The 25,230-nt window shown below is 40.8% G+C and overlaps 2 protein-coding genes and 1 non-coding gene across 4 annotated transcripts in view; 1 reads left to right on the plus strand and 2 right to left on the minus strand.

The window, feature by feature from the left end:
* HERC3 (HECT and RLD domain containing E3 ubiquitin protein ligase 3) overlaps positions 1-25,230 on the plus strand; it is a 138,157-nt gene that overhangs the window by 90,887 nt on the left and 22,040 nt on the right. For both annotated transcript variants that reach the window (XR_004031735.1, XM_030819118.1), the window contains exons 21-25: positions 679-845; positions 5,404-5,470; positions 5,958-6,040; positions 24,095-24,278; positions 24,505-24,607. Coding sequence is in view for 1 of the 2 variants with exons in the window: in XM_030819118.1 (XP_030674978.1) it covers positions 679-845; positions 5,404-5,470; positions 5,958-6,040; positions 24,095-24,278; positions 24,505-24,607 (604 nt within the window). In the remaining variant the exon portion in view is untranslated. The remainder of the gene's footprint in view (positions 1-678; positions 846-5,403; positions 5,471-5,957; positions 6,041-24,094; positions 24,279-24,504; positions 24,608-25,230) is intronic.
* LOC115836867 lies at positions 3,500-3,606 on the minus strand. Its single transcript, XR_004031859.1, has one exon. It is a non-coding gene; the product is annotated as a U6 spliceosomal RNA (small nuclear RNA).
* NAP1L5 (nucleosome assembly protein 1 like 5) lies at positions 14,708-17,517 on the minus strand. Its single transcript, XM_003265896.3, has one exon. The coding sequence runs from the start codon at positions 16,547-16,549 to the stop codon at positions 15,998-16,000; it is 552 nt and encodes a 183-aa protein (XP_003265944.2). The 5' UTR covers positions 16,550-17,517; the 3' UTR covers positions 14,708-15,997.

The following is a 25,230-nucleotide window of genomic DNA, read 5'->3' on the forward strand; positions in this document are numbered from 1 at the left end:
AAGGGTGAAAGGAAACAGTGTGATAAATTGGTTTTGTGACATGTGGAAGGTCAATAATGAAATATGTCTGATTTTAATAACTATGATAATATATTATCACACACACACATATGCATGCACACTTTATTTTTGAAACTTCAGTAGGAGAGCTAAGTTTTTAAAGGCGTTCTAATTTCAATCAGACTGTCATTTACATTTTTTTCTATGAGAGTTTTCTTCCTAGATCTGCACCATACCAAAAGGTAGCCACTAGGCACTAGCCACATGTGGCTATTTATGTATTATTTATTTAAAAGTAAGTAACAGCAAAGATTCATTTGCTCCATAGTACTAGCCACATTTCCTGTGCCTAGTAGACACATGTATCCAGTGGCTACCATATAAGATGGGACAGAATAGAATGTTTCTATCATGGCTGAAAGTTCTGTTGGATAGCCCTGCTCTAGATGACTGTGAGCTGTTCTCTGTATCAGTGGGTACAAATGCTTAACTCTGTCTACATTGCATCTTTAATGGATAACAACTTTTGTCAGGGTGTTTCTTTGCTACAGAAGGTAACTAAATATTAATGAGACCTTTATTCTTTTATTTTGAAAATATTTTGAGGGAAATGATAGAATGTTTGAAGGCCACAAACATTGCATTTCTTTTTAACACATTTGTATATGTCCTGAAAAGTGTTTTGTAGAGCACAACTGGTTTCACTTGATTGGTATAACCTGTGGACTAGCTATCTACAACTCCACTGTAGTTGATCTCCACTTCCCATTGGCTCTCTACAAGAAGTTACTCAACGTAAAGCCTGGCTTGGAAGACTTAAAGGAGTTGTCACCCACTGAAGGAAGGTACAAAGCTAAAAGGCGATTGGTATCTGAAACTGTTGTGGCTGCCTGTGGCATGAGGATTAAAGGTTGAAAATACCATCTGTACAAGTCTGAGTTTATTGCATCCTATGGTTAGACCCTGTTATGTGTGTTGTGTTTAAGATGTAGCTGTACAGCTACTTGCTTGAAACATTGCCTGTGTTATCAGTACAGTATTGGTATCCGAGGGGTATTAGTTCCAGGACACCCTGCAGATACCAAAATCCACATATGCTCAAGTCCTGCAGGGGCCCTGGAAGAACCCATGGATTGTAAAAGTTGGCCTTCCATATCCTTGGGTTTTACACCCTGCAAATACTGTATTTTCTTTCTTTAATTAAACTGTCTTTGTTGTTGAGGCAAAATAGATATACATATTTTGGGGGTACATGTGATAATACATTATATAATTTGTAAAGTTCAAACCAGTGTAACTGGGATATCCATCACCTTAAATATTTCTCTTTATGTTAGAAACACTCGAATTATTCTATTTTGAAATATACAATAGATTATTGTAAACTATGGTCATCCTACTGATCTATCAAATACTAAGGTCATATTTCTTCTATCAAAATGTGTATTTGTGCCCATCAGTCAACCTCTCTGAAAATACTATAATTTTGATTGGCCTTTGGTTGAATCCATGGATGTGGAAACATGTGGATATGAAGGGCCAACTGTATTTTATTTTTTAAACTGCCAAATAATGTTTCATTATATGGATATGCCACATTTTATTTATCCATTCATCAGTTGATGGACATCGGGTTGTTTCCAATTTTGACTATTATGAATAATGCTGCCATGAACATTTGTGCAGTTTTTGTACAAATGCAAGTTTTCATTTCTCTTGGTATATGCCTAGGAGTATAATTGCTGAGTAACTCTGTATTTATCCTTTTGAGGAACTGCCACAATGTTTCCAAAATAGTAGAGCCACATTTTTATGTTATGTTATTCTCTTTCTGGCTCTTAAAATTCCTTTTATTCTTGAGTTTCTCTGTATTGGTTTTGGGTCACATCAGATCAAGTATATAAAAGGACAACTTTAACAGGAGGGAACATCTTTTTGTAGAGAAGGTATACCAATGAAGGTACCCTCCATAAATGAGAGCATCCCTCTCGTATAGGACACCAATATTGAGAAACTATAAAGGATGGGAGAGCACACAGAGTCGAAGAAAAAACTTAGAAGTAATACTAAAAAGTGGCTCAGGAGACCCAGACAGTGTTAATTTTTTGGTAACTGAAAGAGAAGGCTAGAGAGCAACAGAAATATGCATCCCTTACTTTGCCTATGTGGCTGAGAATTTGTATTTCAAGTAATGACTTTGGCTGATTAACTGGTGGCAGATTTAAATTCCACACTAGGACTTTTCTTTCCAGGCAACTCTTGATAGAATTGCAAGACTGGAGCTCACTAAAGAAGGAAGTGTGAATGAGATCTAGTTATAAGAATGTATTCTCTTGAGAGCTATGATATGACTGTTGTTGTCATAAACATACTCTTCTTTTTAGAGTACATTTTTTTCATTATTCTTTAGTTAGTGTGACAGAGATAATAAAGTGTTTTTACCAAGCTTGTCTAACCCTCGGCCTGCAGACTGTGTGTGGTCCAGGACGGCTTTGAATGCAGCCCAACACAAACTCACAAACTTTCTTAAAACATCATGAGATTCTTTTTGCAATTTTTCTTCTTTTAGTTCATTAGCTATCATTAGTGTTAGTGTACTACTTCCCAAAGAAATAAGAGACAACAGAAACAAATGGAAAGAAATTCCATGCTCATGGATAGGAAGAATCAATATTGTGAAAATGGCCTACTTCCTGAAGTAATTTATAGATTCAGTACTATTCCCATCAAGCTACCATTGACTTTCCGTTCAGAATTATAAAAAACTACTTTAAATTTTGTATGGAACCAAAAAAGAGCCTGTATAGCCAAGACAATCCTAAGCAAAAGCAAAGCTGGAGACATTATGCTACTTGACTTTAAACTATACTACAAGGCTATAGTAACCAAAACAACATGGTACTGGTACCAAAACAGATATATAGACCAATAGAACAGAACAGAGACCTCAGAAATAATACCACACATCTACAATCATCTGATTTTTGACAAACCTGACAAAAACAAGCAATGAGGAAAGGATTCCCTCTTTAATAAATGGTGCTGGGAAAACTGGCTAGCCATATGCAGAAAACAGAAACTGGACCCCTTCCTTATACCTTATACAAAAATTAACTCAAGACGGATTAAAGACTTAAATGTAAAAACCCAAAACCGTAAAAACTCTAGAAGAAAACCTAGGTAATACCATTCAGGACATAGGCATGGGCAAAGACTTCACGTCTAAAACACCAAAAGCAAGGGCAACAAAAGCCAAAATTGACAAATGAGATCTAATTGAACTAAAGAGCTTCTGCACAGTGAAAGAAACTGTCAGCAGAGAGAACAGAAAACCTACAGAATGGGGAAAATTTTTGCAATCTCTCCATCTGACAAAGGTCTAATATCCAGAATCTACAAGGAACTTAAACAAATTTACAAGAAAAAAACAACCCCATCAAAAAGTGGGCAAAGGATACGAACAGGTGCTTCTCAAAAGAAGACTTTTTTTTTTTTTTTTTTAAATATGGAACGCTTCACAAATTTGCATGTCATCCTTACACAGGGGCCATGCTAATCTTCTCTATATTGTTCCAATTTTAGTATATGTGCTGCCGAAGCGAGCACAAAAGGAGACATTTATGTGGCAAACAAACATATGAAAAAAAGCTCATCATCACTGGTCATTAGAGAAATGTAAATCAAAACCACAATGAGATACCATCTCACGCCAGTCAGAATGGCGATTATTAAGAAGTCAGGAAACAATAGATGCTGGCAAGGCTCTGAAGAAACAGGAATGCTTTTACACTCTTGGTGGGAGTGTAAATTAGTTCAACCATTGTGGAAGACAGTGTGGCGATTCCTCAAGGATCTAGAAGTAGAAATACTATTTGACCCAGCTGTCCCATTACTGGGTATATATCCAAAGGATTATAAATCATTCTACTATAAAGACACATGCACACATGTATGTTTATTGCAGCACTATTTACAATAGCAAAGACTTGGAACCAACCCAAATGCCCATCAATGATAGACTGGATAAAGAAAATGTGGCCCATACACACCATGGAATACTATGCAGCCATAAAAATGAATGAGTTTATGTCCTTTGCAGGGACATGGATGAAGCTGGAAGCCATCATTCTTAGCAAGCTAACACAGGAACAGAAAACCAAACACCGCATGTTCTCACTTATAAGTGGGAGTTGAACAATGAGAACGTGTGGACACAGGGAGGGGAACATCACACAGTGGGGTGTGTTGGGGGGTGGAGGAGGAAGGGGATGGAGAGCATTTTGACAAATACCTAATGCATGTGGGGCTTAAAACCTAGATGACAGGTTGATAGGTGCAGCAAACCACCATAGCACTTGTATACCTATGTAACAAACCTGCACGTTCTGCACATGTATCCCAGAACTTAAAGTAAAATAATAATAATAAAGCCAGTCTAACTGGGTGAAAAAAAAAGTAAAGATATGTTTTCTTCAATATATATTTTATCTGTGTACTAATAACAAAACCAGACTTATTTTTATGTCTCTTCAGTCTCAAGGAAGAAAAAACTATTTAAAAAGAAGCTCTTTTTCCACGGGTTAACATTAGGGAGAAGGTGAACAACTATGATAGTTTTCTTGGCTTGTGAATTTTTGGAGTGTCTGAAATCAATCTTTTAAAATTATATTGTTGTTGAAGACATTTAGCAGTGTTTTATGCTGAATTACACAGAGACAGTATATTTTTATGGACACATTTGACATGCAAAGTATCAGCTTGTTACGCCTGTGCAATGCATACCCTCTCAACTTCTTTTCCTCTCTCCATCTCTTAAAAAAAAATTAGTGTGAGTGTATTTTATGTATGGCCCAAGGCAATTCTTCTTCTTCCAGTGTGGCCCAGGGAAGCCAAAAGGTTGGGCACCCCGGTCTTTACCATATAGAGACTTCTGCATTAACAAGTAAGCCATTAAGATTCCTCAGTGGCTGTGGTGACTTTGTGGCTTTTTAAATTTTGTATGATGGAAGGATTATTTTACTAATGCATAAGCCAGTGAAGCTGGCTGGAGGGCCCCTGCAATACCATCTCCTCATTTGTATGTATACACACACACTTGCAAGCTACACCAGAGTTAAGAGACACAAGTATGTCAGATTAAAAATCCATCTGAATTTCTTTTCAAGTCTAATAAGATTTGTCGGTAAGAAGAGAGAATAATTAATTAATGTTTTATAGGTCTAGTGCCATAATACTCTGCAAGGTGTAGGTACATGATTTTCTCTCCATCTGGATTTATGTTTTTTCCAGAATCTTCTTTCATAGTTTTTCCTTGGAAATGGTCTGGACATGTAACTGATGTAGAAACACTGTTGCAGCAGTGTCTGACTTGACACTTTTCCTTTTCTGTCATTCTGTGATTAGGAGTCTCCAGGAGCTTTTAGATTACCCCGGGGAGGATGTGGAGGAGACTTTCTGCCTCAACTTCACGGTAAGAATTTCCACAGTTTACTTAGGATTGTGGCTGTCTCTCTTACTATCTTTAGAGTGATAATTAACATTAGTTCTTCTTCAAGTCATAGAAAAAAGTCAGAGACTTCTTTGAATCAAATTATTTTAGTCATAGTGTCTTGAGTGTTATAGGGGTTCAGTGAGTGTGTTGAATAAATGAATGAATGATTAATCCGTGCACTTAGGAAACTTATTGAAGAAATGATCCTTCCTACTCTTGACACATATTCTTGAGTTCATGTCATTTTCTCCTTGATTGCATTTATTGGCAACTCCATGTCCTAAAACAAAAGATGTTTTTTAACGTGCTAATGTTTTCTGACTCAAGTTCTGATTATTCTCCCACTAATTTTCTGTAATAGTCATGAAACTACATTTGTTCCTAAAGCCTCTCTCAGTCACTTGAGTTCCAGAAAGATGAATCGTCAACAAAATTGAAATATTTCTTTTTTCCACCTTAAATATAGATCTGCCGAGAAAGCTATGGAGTGATCGAACAGAAGAAGCTGATACCTGGGGGAGATAATGTGACTGTGTGCAAGGATAACAGGTTAGTCCTGACCTTGGACTGTTGCAGATGCTGCTACTTCATATTTCTGCAGTTTTACATTTAAGACCAAAATAAAAATTACCTTTTAATATTAATACCTTCTTCAGAGGAGGTAAGGTGATAGGGCAAGAATTTACAGATTTTAAATAATTTTTAAAGCAGAGCAAGCACCAGGCCTAGGTTCAGGAGGTGACTGTTTTAGTTCTAGAGCTGCATCTTTTTGGCTTTGACTCTGAGCAAGTTACATAAACTGGTTTCAGTTGTCTCATCTGCCAAATGGGGATTATAATCACTGTCCTCTCTACTTCATGGGATGGTTGTGAGAATGAAATGAGATAATTTACAGGAAAATACTTTGGAATGAATGGACTCCCAGCATCTAGCACAGAGTTTCTAGTATCTAACAGAGTGCCTGGCACAAAAATACTCAAAAAATATGTGTCAAATAAATGAATTTTATAAAGGTGCTTACTATCGCTGCTATTTTACTGCTGAATGATTTGTCATAGAGGTTTTAAATTAAGTTATTCCCTCTGGATCATAACAAATTCAGGTACATTTGACTTTTCAGGATGATTCATAATCTCTGAGTTAACTCTTTAGAGGAGAGAAGATACTCAATTTTGCTTACTTTTATATTAAATTATGCTAATCTGCATGAAATCAATTTACTTTATAAACACTGAGTGCCCACTGTGTGCCAGCCATATTGCTGGGTATAGAGGGTGAATAACTTCTATCCTTAGAAGCTTGGGATTAGTTTAGAAGGGTCAATGTATAGAATAATTGCGATAGAATCCAGTGTATGTGATAGAAGTTGTAGCCTAGGTGCCACGGTACTAGGGTAAGAGGCTACAACACTTCTATCAGACATTAAAGAATGCAAGTTGGAGGAAACATTTTAGGCACCAGATGAGTCGGGACTCTCCAGTTTGACACATGGTAGAGAATGTTGGGTACTTGTGGAGTGGGGACTGGTGTACGGATGAAGGGAGACTGTAGTAGCATCAGAGTGGAGGTTATCAAGGCCTTGAACGGTGCTTGGAGTAGAACATGGTTGGTTTCTATTTTAGAAAGATTACTTTGGGGGTCATGTGGAAATAGACCATGTGCAGGGATACCCATTAGGAGGCTTTTGAGGTAGCTCAGGTAAAGGATGTTGACAGCCAGAATGCAGTCAGTGGGAAGCAGAGTTGATTAAATAACCAAATAGGAGCTAGTGTCTGATTATATATGGATGGTATGAGAGAGGCGTATATTAATAATAATGCTGAGGTTTCTAATTCAAACACTAATAGGAAACAGAGTCTATAAAGCAGGTTCAAGGGAAAGTTCCGTTTTGAATATATTGATTTTGATATGTCTTTGTGATACCCAGGTGATTGTGTTTAGAGCAGAAAATTTATATATCTCAATAAAGAAGTCTTATATGAATATTTTTTAATTAGTTATGTGAGCCTCAATCACTATTAAATTTGAGGTCGCTTACAGCAAGAATCAACAAGAAAGAAGTGAAATGAAAAACAAGGACAAGGAAAATGTAATTTCTTAGAGGAGCTATATAAGTTAGAATAAAATGCAGACTCTTGAGGATTTGAGCATAATTTGCACACAGGCTAGCATTGAAACTACTTGGCTTAAGGAAAGAGCAGGTAGGGGGTGGGAAAGGTGAGAGAATGACAGTCTTTCTTTGGAAGCCTTTAGAGAGGAAAGCAAGGTTTCATTTAAGCTATGAAAAAAGATACAGATGTGGAGAAACTAGATGCTGTTTGTACGCATGCAGGAAAATTAAGTAAAACTCACTCTGGACTTTTATTGGCTTCTTCCTCTAAATAATTGGGAAGATGCAATTGGAGATCCTATTAAATTCACTCTGTCCAAGTGATCTATCTTGATTTTCTTCCATAATCTTTCCTTTTGAAAATAGGAATGGGCTGGATGCAGGGGCTCATGCCTGTAATCCCAGAACTTTGGGAGGCCAAGGTGGGTGAATTGCTTGAGCTCAGAAGTTCAAGACCAGCATGGGCAAGATAGCAAAACCAAGTCTCTACAAAAAAGTACAAAACAAAAAAAAAAATTAGCCAGGTGTGTGGCAATGCACATCTGTAGTTCCAGCTACTCAGGAGGCTAAGGTGGGAGGATCACTTGAGCTTGGAAAGTGGAGGCTGTAGTGAGCCATGATCATGCCTCTACACTCCAGCCTGGACAACAAAGCAAGACCTCATCTCTCCCTGGCAAAAAAAAAAAGAAAAAAAAAAGATAGAAAAATATCGACAGACTTATTCTATCCTTGACTACTTTTTTTTTTTTTTTTTTTTTTTTTTTCCGAGACAGAGTCTCACTCTGTCTCCAAGGCTGGAGTGCAGTGGTGCAATCTCGGCTCACTGCAACCTTCACCTCCTGGATTCAAGTGATTCTTCTGCCTCGGCCTCCCGCATAACCAGGATTACAGGCATGTACCACCATGCCTGGCTAATTTTTATATTTTTAGTAGAGACGGGGTTTTGCCATGTTCGCCAGGCTGGTCTCAAACTCCTGACCTGAGCTGATCTGCCCGCCTCGGCCTCCCAAGGTGCTGGGATTACAGGCATGAGCCACCGCTCCTGGCCCATCCTTGACATTTTAACAAACAACTTGAAGCTAGTATGATCTCATACAGCATTCAGTAACCATTTTTTTTTTTTTTTTTTTTTTTTTGTCATGTAAACCTTCCAGACTATCCAAGAAGCCTTAGCTTTGGGGAAAGTGAGCTATAGTATCAGAGTTGAGTGAAATGATGCAGAAGCCACCCAGACACCCAACAAAAATGGCTTCAGTTGATGGAATTATCTTGGCTCTGGAAACCTAATGTAGAGGCTAGTCTTGATTCAAGTAAGAATGGTGCAATCAAAACCCTTGATAAGAATCTTTTGGGGCTAAAAGCATTTTCCTTTATCTATATAACATTGTGTACTTTTGTTAACAGTAAATAATTTATTTTCAGGATGTTTATTTCCTTAATAAGAACAGGCTTTTTATTCCATATAGTCAGATAATGTTTTTAGAATTGGGAAATTTATGGCAGATCATAAAGCAGATTTTTTGGCCCAGCTGATTTCTCTTCCCTCCTGGTTTTGGGGATTGCTTTATAACATTGTAGATGCGTGTAAGTATGTATGTAGATACATACATAGCCTTTAGTCTTTCAAACAATGTCTTAGCTTTTGCATTAAGTTTCAAACAAGGTAATGTGTGCATCATTTGTTAGAAGCTAACAATGGGATAGGCAAGCATCCTGAGGAAGGGGAACATTCAGAGTGTCCTCATCCTCTGGTGAGTCATCATAGTGCTCTGTGAGTATGATACAGTGGCTGGGGAAATGAATGACCTAGTGCAGGAATAGGCAATTGGCAATGTAGTCTGCAATTGAGGCAGTGGCCAGAAATTATTACTCCTTTTCATATCTTTGTCAAGTTATTTCTCTTAGCATATTTTTTGTCTCTGTCTTTTTTGTTCTCTTTCTGAGTCTGAATTTTTCTCTCTTTCTGTTTCTCCATTTCTCTCTCCCTGTGACTCTCACTGTCTTTCTCCTTATTCAACAGACATTTATTTGAATCAACAATCGAATTGACTCAACAGTTGTGGGAGAAACTGCAGGAATAGTAAAATATAACACAGTTCGTTTAGGGTGATAAGCTGTTCTCAGATGCAACCATAAATGGAATATGAAGACTAAATTGGGTGGTTGAATCTGAAGGCGTTCAGAGAAGTCAGCTTGGACAGATGCATCTGGGAGGACAAGTATGGGATAGAGCTAAGTTTGGAAGCCTACTAAGATTTGGATACTAGAAAGTAGAGAAGAGGATATAAACATGAAAGGTGCTCTGTAAAGTGATGGAAAAATCTGAGTTGTCGTTTCAGACAGAGAAATTTTGATTGCATTATACTGCGTTCAAGATGTACGAAACAGCTTCTGTACTAGGTAGAAATTTAGATTTTGGTTTTTCAGAGTACTCATTGAGTACACTGTGAACTCATCCATGCTGCTTTAGGCACTGATGTACATGTCTGTGTCACTCAGTGACAGGCAGGAGACCCTGTTGCTGTCACAGTTACTTGTTTGTCTTTGTTTGGGCCACTGTAAAAAAGTACGATAAACTGGATGGCTTATAAACAACACAAATGTATTTGTCACGTTCTGGAGGCTGGAAGTCCAAGATTAGGCTGCCAGCATGGTTACGTTCCGGCGAGGGCCTTCTTCCATGTTGCAGACTGCTGACTTCTCGTTGTATCCTAGCATGGTGGAGAGCAGCGATGGGAAGCAAGCTCTCATGACTCTTATAAGGACACCAGTCCCATTTATGGTTACTGCTGTACTCTTTACTATAGCTGTTTTGGTTAGGGACCACCAGAAAAAGACATGAATGAATTTTTTTTCTTTTCATTTTATGCTGCACAAAATAGAAATCTTACCAACAAAGTACATTGAGGTCCTGGTAAGAAAGGCTGTATGAAGTTATAAAAGATTGATCATTATAGTCATTATTTCCTTGGCTATGTGCCATAATGTAGTCATTGGCAGTCCTAAATTATATGACTAAGAAAATGAAAGAGCTATAAGAAGAATACTTACTGGACTTTTAACTTAGGCAGTTGTATTCACAGATACTTCTGGCATTGAGGCTGTTTTTGTTAACAGTAAGATATTTGCTGGCATTGCTGCCCCAGGGGAAAATGCCAGAGGAATACCAATTCTGTATTCATAATTTATTCCATTTCATTTGGTTTTAAAATGCTTTCTATCCTTGGACAGAACCTACACAGTCAAATGAGTTGTAGGCATCCAGGTAAAAGAACATCTGTGGCTGATTACTGGTGGCTGCATCATAGACAAATCTTGCCACCAGCTGGTAGTCACATCTGGATAATACTACATCACATGACTACTCATGGTTAAGCATTTCTTATGGTCTATAACATGGTGTTATAACCATTAGTGAAAAACCCATATATCATTCTAGATTCCCTAAAATTTACCTTAATTTGATGCAATCAAATTAAATGCAGTTGCTGTCTTCCCATTTCCCCATATTAAAAAAGAAACAGATGACACACACACATGGGGCTGGTGGGGCAGTGGGGGGCAGAGAGTAGAGTAAAAAGATCACATAGTGAGAAATGCCAAACTTAAGGTAAGTGCTTCAAAGGGCATTTAGATTCCCTAGTGAGAACCTGAGAATAAAACTCATGTATGACAAACACTTCTTTGCCCTTAAGATCTACTTCAGGACTGCTGGCAGACTTCAGTTGATCTTTCAGGATAGTTTCTGAGGGATGCAGTCTTTAAGATCTGCATTGTATTTGCACTGGACTATTATAGGAACAGCAGAATTAAAATGCCAGTAACACTTCTTGAGTGCTTACCATGCGTCAGACACTATTTGAAATATTTTACATGTAAGCCTCCCCTCATTTACTGATGAGGAAACTGAGGCACAGACAGGCATAAGTCTCTTGTTTAAGGTTACACAGCTAGAAGTCCAGGATTCCAAACCAGAGCCAGGATTCAAAGCCAGGTGGTTTGAGTTAGACTGCGCTCCATGGGCATCAGCATATGGCCTCTCAAGGGCTAAGGCTGGAGCTCAAGAGTTCCCATCGTCCTTTCCCCCTAGGAAGAAAAATGACTTTGAAGACTTTGCTGTTTTTCGTTTCAGGCTGACTAGGTAATGTTTTTAAAAAGCAAAATTGGAATAGTTAAAAACATAACTAATATACATATGAAATGGAATGTCTGAATATTTAAACTTAGGTGAAGACAATGCTTATATTTAAAATGCTATTTCAGAGTCCTCATGAATGCCCTTAATTGTGACTGCATGGTCTGCTATGTGAATGTGTATTTTTCTGTTTCTTCACTGTTGAATGTTTGGCTTGTTTGTGTGTTCTTTTTTATTCCTCTTTTTTCTCTTCCCCCCCACCACCATTTTTAATAAGACTGTATCAAGTATCCTTTGTGTATAAAGGATTTTGTGCCTTTAAAATTGCTTTTTAATGATAAGGTCTCAGGGGTGAAATGGAATTAAAACGTATAACATTTGAATTTGTTGGTAGATATTTTTGATAAATTGATTTTGCTAATGAATTATACTCCCTTATGTGTCATTATCACCATTTCACCCAGTCCTTAGAAACATGGTGTGTGTTCTTTAAAAAAAAAAAAAGTTGCATTTCTTTCACACATAGGCTACTTTACATACTGTACACAGTATTGATCTATTTTACTGCTGTACATCTAAAATATTTGTTTAAAAAATGAATTAACTAGAAGGTGGTGGTTGCACAGCATTGTGAATGTACAAAATGCCACTGAATTGTTCCCTTTAAAATGGTTAATTTTATGTTATGTGAATTTCACCTCAATAAAAAGTGTGTACGTGTGTATATATGTGTAAATGTGTCTATGTGTATGCATTGAGTGTACATTCTCAGGCAGAGAGAGCTGCCATGCCATTTTTCACAGTAAGCATCGGCATGCCAGTTTTCTGTGTAATACTCAGAGTTGGTTGAGTGTGTATTGCATGCTGCCTTTCTTTCTGCCAGTTATTTTGTGCTTTGTTGACTAATTTTGGCCTATAATAGGTTAAAATGGTTTATGAATGATAGTGTTTGACCTACCTTGAAGCAAGGGTATCCTGCTAGATGTTAACATGCAGGTTTTAGGGTTGCCAGAGAAACTATCAAATAAGCAGTCCAGGAAACAATATAAAGATTAGCCCAGTTAGGAAATGGCAGAAATCGCTTGACATCACAAACATTCCTGTATCCTTAGAGAAGTGGCCAACAATTCTCTAAGCTAGAAAACCCCATAGCTAAAGTCTTATCATAAACAAAAGAAAGATTGCTGGCCAGAGCACATAGCTAGGAACACTTGTCTCTAGACCCTGCCAGAGCCCCGGCTCACCTAGTGCTGCAGGTTCCGGAACACGCAGCACTAGGTGAGTTCTTTCTGCCTCAGGCAGGGTTTGCAGTCTTTCCTCTTTTTAGAGACTCTGCTGATGTCCTTTATGTATTTCTCTAGTAGGACTTAATAATTTTCATATGATTCATAGGAACTCTTCATTATGTTTATGACTATTAACCCTTTGCCATCCATATTTATTGTAGGTTTTATCCTCTGTTTTTGGTTTTGAAAATGTAGAGTGTCTTTGACTCTGTGATTTCTTAATTTTTGTGTTGTCATGTGTGTTATTTCTTTTGGTCTTATATCACTCTAATCCTAGCCATTCCCTGTCCAGTAATTGATATTTAATATATTTTCTTCAATTAGTCTGTAGTCTGAGGTAAAAATCTAAATTGTTTCCAAATTGCTAAAGGTTTTCTTAGCTGTTCTTAAGGTGAACATTATGGTAATTATATTAGGTTCCAGATCCAGTTTGAGTTTTGATTAGAATTGTGATAAAAGTTAATTTGGGAAGAACTGACATTTTTGTGATATTCAATCTTACTACCCAAAGGCTTATGTTATGTTGATTTGTTTTTTATTTTTACATAGGTTATACACATTTCTTATTAGAGGTTTTATAAATGTTTTGATTGCTTATTTTTACTGTGAGAGCCTTTCACATATATTTTGATCATTATTAGTGCCTATAAATGGTTATTGGTTTTTGTGTATTTATCTGATAACTGGTCGATTCATCAAACTTATTAAATTGAATTGTTTTCCAGTTGATTCTCTTGGGTTTTCTATACGTAAAAAACATTTCCCAATACTTAACCTCTTAGTTGTGTTTCAATCATTTTTGCTTTTTACTGGACCCAGAAAAATAGTAAAATGATAGTCTCTCTCATTCCTGGATATAAGAAATGAATATTAAATTTTATTAGATTTTTTTCTCTATTAAGATAATCATATAATTAAGATAATCAGAACTTCATGTGTAATGTATTATTCTGATTTTCTCTTTTGGTTGGCCTGAGCATAAGGAAGATTAACATTACCCTAAGGTTGTTTGTACTCAACAATCTGTTGTTATTTGCAGCAGGTCAGTGCTGCCTTCCATTCCCTAGGATAAAGCAATATAATTTTGCTTCTTTGTAATTTTAACCCTTCAGGGAAAAGGAAGCAAATGGCATCTGATTTTTTAATTTTTTTGGAGTCCAGTTTTTAAAAAAAACTTTCTGCTTCATTCAGAATGAAGCAAACATAAAGTTGAAATAGCCTTTTTTATCCTTTCTGGGAGATGATAAAAACCTGATATTGAGGAAAACAAAACAAGATAGTTTATTTAATTTCCTGCATTTCTGAATTAAAGGCCACATTCTTCTCTCATAATAAGGAATCATAAACATAGGGAGGGATGTAGTGATGTCCCTTTCTCCCATTTTGTAACAGGAGAGAAGGAGGATTGAATTTCCAATCACTGTCTTTATCTTTCATGTAATAATAATAGCTAAGAATTATTCAGCACTTACCATGGTTTGGACGCTATTCTATAGGCTTTATATGTATTAATCCATTTGCTCTTCATAGTAACCCATGAGGAAGGGACTATTCTTATTCCCTTTTGTAGATGAGGAGAAACTGAGCACTGAGAGTATTAGCTGAGTTGCCTAAGGTACATTACTAATAGGAGGCAGAGCTGGGATTTGAATACAGGCAGTCACAGTACCGAGTCTTTTATATATATTTTTGGAAAATACTGTTTTATTAACACCACAGTGATAAACAACTTTAAGCTTATGTTTCTTTATAGATCACTGGCTCACACATAATTCAAAACCCACACAGAAGCTAAGAGTCTTTACATTAAATATATTCTTCCTAAAAATCCTTACTGTATGCATCTGTCCTCAAGCAGTAAAATTTGATTATGCACCATTTTATAATTAATGTGTCACATTTACATAGCAAAATAATGAAGGCACAGCTAATACAAGCAAACTTAAACCCTTTCTACTTCTGAGCTGGGGGTAGGGGCACACACTTGGATTGGTTCTTCAAGTATATATATTTTCCAAACATTAGCTTCAGTGAAGAGTTCTGATGATTTTCACAGCTACACCCTAAAAGCTACATGACAGAAAGACGTCACAAGGCTCAAAGTACGTAACACTGGATACACATGCTTTACAGAATTTGCTACATTCTACATCTCTTCAAGTAAATTAATATTTCTAAAACGCTAGGTAAAGTGATTTAATACTTAAACATATTTGGGGTATTTTTTACGTCTTTGTAAATAGACACTACTAAGAAAACACAAACATGAGATTGTAACTGATGAATACATATGTTGACAGTATTTTACAGGTTTTACACCCTCCTTCTTGGAACCATGTTGTTTCTCTAAATTCAAATACTCAAAACATTTTTCAGAACTTGAAATGGCAGTTTTCTTGGCCTTATTAACAGTAGTGTCATGATCTCCATTGCAGTCTTCCTCAGTGCCATCAATCTCCTGTGAAGCGTAAAGCTGATGTCTGCGTTACAAAAGCAAAGTCTCAGAGATGACGTTTTTCTTGGGTTCTGCCTTCTCTGCACTGCGAAATGTCATGAGTAAAGAAATTTAAGAATTAAGCACTGAGAACGTGTTCATTCATGGCTTGGGTGTTCCATGTGTAGCGTATGCTGTGTGATGAATGGGTTTCAAAGTGACGTTCTTTACTTCGCATCTACTGACACCCTTTGTAAACCTCAATCCTCAGAGAAGAGACCATGAAAACATAATTTTGGGTTTAATTCGGTTTTCTTTAACACTTTTTGATATATTTATTATGTTCAAAATGAAAGTCAAATTTGAATCGAGCTGGCCAGGACCTAATTGCTTCACTTTAATCTATTTTAGGAATGTCAGAATAAATTCACATTGTATTTTGGTCAAAAACCTGAGCCTTTTTAAGTCCACCAATATTCTGGGAAAAACAAAACCAGGCTTTTTTCTTCGTGGGCTTTCTCTTCATCCATCTCTGCCCCCCTTACTTCTTGGCGTCATCAGGCATCTCGGCGTGGGCATCGTCATGTTTGGCCCCCGCGGCAGCCTCTGCCGCAGCCTCCTCCTCCTCCTCCTCCTCTTCCCCCTCCTCCTCGTCATCCTCGTACTCCTCTTCCTCCTCCTCCTCCCCCTCCAAGGTCCATGCACACCCCTCCATCTCGCCGGTGAGCTCTTGGATCTTGGCGAGTAGAGGCTTATAGATGTCATTATACTTTTTTTCCAGAGCCTGAAATTCCTTATCAAATTTGGCTTCTATCTTATCGCATCGCTTCTGCAGCTTTTTGAGGGCCAGGACTCGGCATTTCACCGAGTTAGGCAGGCTCTCGATAAAGTCATTTTTCGGCTTTGGGGCATTCTCTGCAGGGGTCTGGGGCTCCTCAGCCATCTGACCAGCCGCGCTGTCAGGGTCACCAGCCGCGCTGTCACAGTCTCCACCCTGCGCACCGCCTTCCGCCATTACCTCCTCCGCCGCTGCCTCCGCCGCTGCCGCCGCCTGGCTAGGCTCCGCAGGCCCCTGGTTTTCTGAGTCGGCCATGTTAGAGGAGAAGCCGCAGAGGTCTAGGAGGGCTCCCGCAGAGGCCCTGCACCCGAGCTGGTCCAGAGAGATCTTGTGGATGCGGCAAGTGGCGGTGACGCGCGGCCGCGGGAATGACGTCGGCCGCGGCCCCGCCTCCTGCTTTCGCGGCACTTGACTGGCTTCCCACTATCAGCTGACGGCCGTGCACTCATACTGCACCAGATTCGTCCTGCTGCTACCCTGACATCTTCTGGGCCCTCAACACCCGCCTGTTGGACAGACACCCTGTTCCCAGCCCACCCATGTACCCACCCCCTGTAGAGCTGGGCTGAGAGTGTCAGTGGTTGCCCGAGGTGCTTCAGGAACTGCATAGATAGCCTCAGACCGTTTTCCGTGTGCTCCTCACCCCCATCCGGGCCCTTCTACAAATGCCAGTGCATATGTCTTCGCTTTCCTCTGCATCTCTCTCCATAGCTGGCGTTTGATCACCTCTTAGATTCCTCCACATTCCTCTCCATGCAGTGGAGGAACGGGCAAGCTGGCTCCATTCCACCCCTTTGGGGACCTGGGGTGCATGTGTGTGGATAGGACAGCTTGCATATCCAAGCTCTGTACTTGTGTGTCCACCCAACACCCCCTTGGCCCTTCCACACACCTAGCGGCACATATCCTGGTGGCAAGGTCGTCTCTCAGCAGGGCGCCCCTGGAAGCAGTTTTGGAGCCATTTGGGCAGGAAATCTCAGAGCTCCCGGTGTCCTGGTGTGTGTTCTAGAAGATCCTACAGAATCTTTGGCCTGTGGGAAGGACTAAAGCTTGAGGAGGGCTGAAAAAAAGCAAATCTCTCTAAAGCATGGGGCCCAGGGCCAAGGCCCCCTCTTATCTTGGTTAAAGCATGTGCCATCTATCCTACCCCGCTCACATTCGTCTTCCCGGCCTTCCCCCAACACCGTCTGCTTCCCTGCCTTCCCCACTATCTGTTTTCACACCTTTCCACACCACGTCTTCTCCCTCCCTCCTGCCCCTCCCTCGCACTGTCTTATGCCCCACCTTCTGCCCATCTTCTTCCCCGCCTTCTTCCCCACTCACTGCCTTCTTCCTCACCTTCCCCCCACCCCGCACTGTCCTTTTCCCCACCCTCCTCACCCTCTTCTTCCCCCACCATCCTCACCCTCTTCTTCCCCACTCACTGCCTTCTTCCTCACCTCCCCACCCCCGCACTTTTTCCTCTCTCTCCTTACCCTCTTCTTTCTCACCCTCTTCACCCTCTTCTTCCCCATCCTCCTCACCCTCTTCTTCCCCACCCCCTAGCCCCACACTCTTCCCACGCACCCCCAGCCCTGCCTTCTTCCTCCCCACCCACCCACCCCTACTCTCTTCTTCCCCACCCACCCACCCCTACCCTCTTCTTCCCCACCCACCCACCCCTACCCTCTTCTTCCCCACCACCCACCCACCCCTACCCTCTTCCTCCCCACCACCCACCCACCCCTACCCTCTTCTTCCCCAACCACCCACGCAGCCCCACCCTCTTCTTCCCCAACCACCCACGCAGCCCCACCCTCTTCTTCCCCACCCACCCACCAGCCCCACCCTCCCCCCCCCCACCCAGCCCCACCCTCTTCTTCCCCACCCACCCACCCAGCCCCACCCTCTTCTTCCCCACCCACCCACCCCACCCCCACCCAGCCCACCCTCTTCTTCCCCACCCACCCACCCAGCCCCACCCTCTTCTTCCCCACCCACCCACCCAGCCCCACCCTCTTCTTCCCCACCCACCCAGCCCACCCTCTTCTTCCCCACCCCCCACCCAGCCCCACCCTCTTCTTCCCCACCCACCCACCCAGCCCCACCCTCTTCTTCCCCACCCACCCACCCAGCCCCACCCTCTTCTTCCCCCCACCCACCCCCCCCCCTCTTCCCCCCCCCACCCAGCCCCACCCTCTTCCCCACCCCCCCCAGCCCCACCCTCTTCCCCCCCACCCACCCACCCCCCCCCACCCCCCACCCAGCCCCACCCTCTTCTTCCCCACCCACCCACCCAGCCCCACCCTCTTCTTCCCCACCCACCCAGCCCACCCTCTTCTTCCCCACCCCCACCCAGCCCCACCCTCTTCTTCCCCACCCACCCACCCAGCCCCACCCTCTTCTTCCCCACCCACCCACCCAGCCCCACCCACCCAGCCCCACCCTCTTCTTCCCCACCCACCCAGCCCCACCCTCTTCTTCCCCACCCACCCAGCCCCACCCTCTTCTTCCCCACCCCACCCACCCCCCCCTCTTCCCCACCCACCCAGCCCCACCCTCTTCTTCCCCACCCAGCCCCACCCTCTTCTTCCCCACCCACCCACCCAGCCCCACCCCTCTTCTTCCCCACCCACCCACCCAGCCCCACCCTCTTCTTCCCCACCCACCCACCCAGCCCCACCCTCTTCCCCCCACCCACCCACCCAGCCCCACCCTCTTCCCACCCACCCAGCCCCACCTTCTTCTCCACCCACCTACCCACCCAGCCCCACCCTCTTCGTCCCCACCCTGCCCACCATCTTCTTCCCCAAGATCTGTCTTCTTCCCCACCTTCCCCCATGGTCTTCCCCACCTTCCCCCAACCATCTTCTTTACCCTGCTCACCATCTTACTGGCTCACCGTCGTCTTCTCCACCTTCTTTCCCACTCTCATATATCATCTCTTTTGATGGCTACAGCTACCTTGAGATTAGGAATGATATTTCTCATTTTACAGATAGTAAACTTAGAGGCAAATACAGTGAAATCATCTTACTGCATGTATCACTTAATTGGCAGATTCGGGGGCAGAAAATAGGCCTTTTGACCCCTACAGTATGGAAGTCGTGACAGACTTTAAAAAATATCCCACATTTTGGTTAAATTCGTTTGACTGACTTAACTTGCTTAAAATATTTAGGGCATGTTCATCTTTCAAGATTTTTATTTTCCTGTCTCAACAGATCTTAAAACTTAGTGTTAAACTAGACTGTTTTTTAAAAAGTCTGGCTTATTGAGGTATCATTTACGTAACAGTAAAATTCGCCCTTTTGGGGGTGCTTTCACAAGCAAATACAGTAAGGTAAGCACTGTAGTAATCAAGATATAGAACAGTAAATAGCCCCCTAGAAGTCCCTTGTGGCCCTTCCCCAGCATCCAGCCCTGGTGAGCACTGCGCTGTTCTCTGTCTCAGTACTTCTGTTTTATCCAGAATGTCAGGTAAATTGAATCATATGAGTGTAGCCATTTGAGCCTGGCTTTTTTTTTACTAGCAGAGTACATTTGAGATTGATTTATGTTGTTGTATATATTAGTAAATTTATTTTTTATTATTTTTTATTTTACTTTTTATTATTGGATAGTATTCCCATTTGTGTTGTTTGCAGTTTTTCATAATTGTGAATAATGCTGTGATCATTCATCTATAGGTTTCTCTATGAGCATGGACTTTTATTTCTCTTGGGTAGATACCTAGCAGTGGGATTGCTGGGTCATACAGTAAATGTATGCTTAACTTCATAAGAAGCTGCCACACTGTTTTCCAAAGTGGCTTTAGTCTGTTTAGTGTTGCTAAAAAGGAAGACTGGAGGCTGCTAGCTAAAAGGTTCAAGATTGGGCATGTAGATGGTGAGAGTCTCAGGCTGCTTCCTGAGACTGTTGAGCTGTTTCTACCAGTAGTCTCTTAAGTGAAATCTAGGTTTTTCTATCAAGCTCCTCAAAACTCTTTCAGGCTCTACCTATTTCCTAATTTCAAAGGCACATCTACATTTTTAGGTATTTGCTGTTGCAGTACTGTACTTCTTAGTACCGAAATCTATATGTCAGTGTTCTCCAGAGAAACAGAACCAACAGGGTGTGAGGCCGAGGGGGGTGGGGGCAGGGAGGGATTTATTTTAAAGAATTGGCTCATGTGATTGTGGGGGCTGTCAAACCCGAAATCTGTAGGGTAGGCTGTCAGGCTAGAAATTCTGGCAATAGTTAATATTTAAATCTTGAGTCCAAAGAGTCTGGAGGCAGAATTCATTCGTCTTTGGAGGACCTCAAGTCTTCTTCTCTTAAGGCCTTCAAATGATTGGATATGGCCTACCCACATTATGGAGGGTAACCTGCTTTACTCAAAGTCGATGAATTTAAATGTTTATCCCGACTAAAAAAATATCTTAACAACATCCAGACTGGTGTTTGACCAAACAGCTGGATGCCATAGCCTAGCCAAGTTGACCTATAAAATTAACCATCACAGTCTGTAATAAAAATTGTTGTGATGGTGTTTCTCTTGGGTAATTGTATCAGAAAAATGTCATTAGTTTAGTGTGATGGGTTTCAGAGAAGTGAGGTGTTATATATGGTGTTAGAAACTTTCAGTATCAATGATTGACATGTACAATAATCTTTTTACATTAGTGGCTTTATTTTAAAGATTGCACACTTATACCATTTTAAAAATGGGAAAAGAGAGGCTTACTAGTTAAGATACAGAAGATGGCAGGATCTGGATTTGAACCCCTGTCTGCCTCACTTATCCACTGTATTACACCATTTGTTGGCTAGTTATTGGTGTGGATGGTGAACATGTAAAAAGTATCTGCTTGGAGGAAACCCAATAATTCAAATGTAGCTTTATGAAGTATTAAATTACAGTGATGGATAAGTAGTAACTAACTATCTTCATGATGTGAAGTTTTGAAATTGTTTTTAATCTAAAATACAAAAAGTTAATGTGACAAACATTTGCATATATGATCCACAGTCAACAGGTATTTGCTTCAGATTTTTTAATAAAAGAAAAAAATTACTGATACCACTGTACATACCCTTAATTCCATTCCCGTCTTCCCTTCTTTCTTACACAGACAAAACTCTTATGAATTTGATTTTTTTTATGTTTTTATACTTTTTATAATAAACATATGTGTTAAATCAGATTTTTTTTTTTTTTTGAGACAGGGTCTTGCTTTGTCACCTGGACTGAAGTACAGTGGTGTGATCATAGCTCACTGCAGCCTTGACCTCCTGGGCTCAGGCGATCCTCCCACCTCAGCCTTCTGAGCAGCTGGGACTACAGGCATGCACCACCAGGCCTGGCTAATTTTTTGTAGAGACTGGGTCTCGCCGTGTTGCCCAGGCTGGTTTTGAATTCTGGGCTGAAGCCATCTGCCTGCCTCAGTCTCCCAAAGTGCTGGGATTATAGGCATGAGCCACCGCACCTGGCTAGACAAAGATCTTTTTACATTAATGTCTTTGTTTTTAAAAATGAACACTTACACATCTTATGTATGCATCATATTTGTAATTTCATACTCATAAGCAAAATCTTATATCCATAAACAATACGATAATACTAGCTAATACTTACAAAGCAATTGTTATACACCAGCCTTGGTTTAAGCACTCTTACATGTATTCACTCATTTAATCCTAAAGCAGTCCCATGAGTTATCTACTCTTACTCTCCCCATTTTACCAATGAGGACACAGAGGCATGGAGAAATTAAATAACTTGCCCAAGGGTCACATGCTCTAAGTGACAGAGCTACTATCTTTTATAAGTAGCATTGTTTAAGTGTTAAAACACAACTTACATAAATGCTGTCATATTTTACTGAACATGCAAATACTCGATTTTCACTCAGCATTGTTCTTGAGATTCTATTCATTTTGCTAAGTATAGATCTAGTTAATTCCATCAAAGTGCTCTGCTTTATGGTTTCCATCATGTGACTCTACCATCTTTTCCTTGTCCATGTTCATATTAATGGATATTTAGTTTTGTTTCTCTAAATTCTCTATATTACAAGAAAATGCTGCAGTAAACTTCCCTGCACTCATCTTCTTATGCACATATGTTAGCGTCTCTGCATTACCTACCCTCTAGCACAGTAGCATGGTCAAGGGTATTTACATTTTCAACTTCTCTAGATATTGACAGAATTTCCCCCCAAAATGTTTATGTCTAGGTTCACAGTTTATATTTCCACTTGTGAGAGACTGAATATACCTATGGACAATGGCCAGGCCATATATAAATAAACATGGAGCTGAGACCCACAATCTGCAGCAACCTGCCCAGGAAACCAACCTCTTATCTGCAATAAGCAGCCCAGGAAGCCAGCCTGCTATAAGTCAGACTTGCAGGCAGCCTGATTGCCATCTCTCTCGATAACTTCTGTAACGGTGGGCCCAAATAGGCCAGGATGTGTTTAATAATCAGCAACTTCCCTAATTTTTGTTCCTACTTCCAACTTAGGGCCAACCAGAGAAAGCCAAATACGCACCCTTAACCAGTCACATAGGATGCCCCACTTCTAGTTAGCCCACCTGCAGCTTCCCCAGACTAGCAGCCTCCAATCAGAGTGTACCTGAAGCCTTCCCTCTTTCCACTGTAAAGCTTTTTCACTCCTCTGCTTGACTTTGAGTCTCTGCCACAACACAAGTGACAGTGGCTGACTCTCTTGCTATAGCAGCTCTGAAAAAATAGCCTTTGCTCTTCTCATTTGGTTGATCTTTATATATTTTCCATGGTTGCGATATGTGATTCCCATCATTTCAGTTTATCTTCCTACCAGCTGCCTGTGAGGTTTCCATTTTCCCCACACCTTCACCATATTGATATAATCTCATTTTTATTTTTATTTTTATTTATTTTTTATTTTTTTTTAGTTTTTTGAGACGGAGTCTCGCTCTGTCCCCCAGGCTGGAGTGCAGTGGCGTGATCTCGGCTCACTGCACGCTCCGCCTCCCGGGTTCACGCCATTCTTCTGCCTCAGCCTCTCCGAGTAGCTGGGACTACAGGCGCCCGCCACCACGCCCGGCTAATTTTTTTGTACTTTCAGTAGAGATGGGGTTTCACCGTGGTCTTGATCTCCTGACCTTGTGATCCGTCCACCTCGGCCTCCCAAAGTGCTGGGATTACAAGCGTGAGCCACCGCACCCGGCCTATAATCTCATTTTTAAACTTAGGCCAGTCTGATGAGTGCAAATGACAATTCACTCATCTTCATTTGCATTTGCCTGATTATTAGTGAGATGGAGCCATTATTTGAGATGGTTCTTCCCAGAGGTAAAGGTTTTATAAACAAGGAGTTATAAAATGAACCTTTTAAAATAGGTGAGGATACAAATATCAAGTGGTTTAGCTTTATTTGCTTCTGAGGATAGGGAAAGTGGCCTAGAACTGTTATCTTAGACTTTTTATTTTAAGCAGAAAAAGTCTTATTATTTTTTCCACACTAAATTTTAAGCAGGACTTTTAACATGAAAACTGGAATACCTCAGGTAAAGCCAGTAGTTTAGTTCTATATACCTGGCCTGCTCCCCTTCCTACCTGGCTGGCTTATCCTGCCTTGGATCACCTGAGGCACTTGGTGGAATGTTAGGGCTGGGGATGGAGAGGGAGGAGAGGAGAGCTGGTAACCTATATGATGCCTTAAGATGCCTCCTGATGTGAGAATTTGATGAAATTCCATTTTTTATCACTCCTAATCTCAGTTTAGAAGGGTAACTTCATAAGCTTTACAAGACTTTGAGCTAAATGTATTGATTTCTTTTGTGTTCTGGCAGGCAGGAATTTGTGGATGCTTATGTGAATTATGTCTTCCAAATCTCAGTTCATGAATGGTACACAGCCTTCTCTAGTGGCTTCCTAAAGGTGTGTGGTGGCAAAGTACTTGAGCTCTTCCAGCCTTCAGAACTGAGGGCTATGATGGTGGGGAACAGCAACTATAACTGGGAAGAACTGGAAGAGGTAAGCACAAAAGATTCTTTAACTCCTTTAACTCCAGCGAAGCAGCAGCAGCCTGGGGAGGTGTTCCCAGAGCCTGGTCTCGTTCCAAGCATACTGTGGTTGAGTTAGATTTAGAGGTGTCCTGTATCTCAGCACTTATTTCTTAGCCTCAAATGCAAATGATATATAATGTCTACTATAATATTCTTCCAAGATACATTTTTTTCTTTTTCTCTTTTTTGGACAGACTGCCATCTACAAGGGAGATTACTCGGCCACACATCCCACTGTAAAACTATTTTGGGAAACATTTCATGAGTTTCCACTGGAAAAGAAGAAGAAGTTTCTCTGTAAGTATCAGTAATCTCAATATGGTATTTGTCTACATTTTAGTCTTACATACAGTATAGGATGATATGCTTCACAGCTGAGGCTTAACTCATTTAAATGGTAAAGACCAGGTAATTCACTATATGTATGCTTTTTGTCTTAATGATATCTCAGGCACAATATAGGTTGTTCATCCAGATCTGTTGCCTAACAAGAGGGGTTGCATGAAAGGAAGAAAAGAAGCATCTCACTGATTTTTCTTTTCTTTCTTTCTTATTTTTTTGAGACAGAGTCTTACTCTGTTGCCCAGGCTGGAGTGCAGTGGTGTGATCTCAGCTCACTGCAGCCTCTGCCTCCTGGGTTCAAGTGATTCTCATGCCTCAGCCTCCCAAGTAGCTAGGACTACAGGCACCTGCCACCATGCACGGCAGATTTTTGTATTTTTAGTAGAGATAGGGTTTCACCATGTTGCCCAGACTGGTCTTGGTCCTGGTCTTGAACTCCTGACCTCAAGTGATCCGCCTGTTTTGGCTTCCCAAAATGCTGGGATTACAGATATGAGCCACCACGCCCGGCCTGATTTTTAAATTATTCTAATAATACCAATTATTTTATATGTAAGTTATTCAAGTATTACATTTAT

The sequence above is a fragment of the Nomascus leucogenys genome, chromosome 9 (assembly GCF_006542625.1).
Source record: "Nomascus leucogenys isolate Asia chromosome 9, Asia_NLE_v1, whole genome shotgun sequence".
Lineage (NCBI taxonomy): Eukaryota > Metazoa > Chordata > Mammalia > Primates > Hylobatidae > Nomascus > Nomascus leucogenys.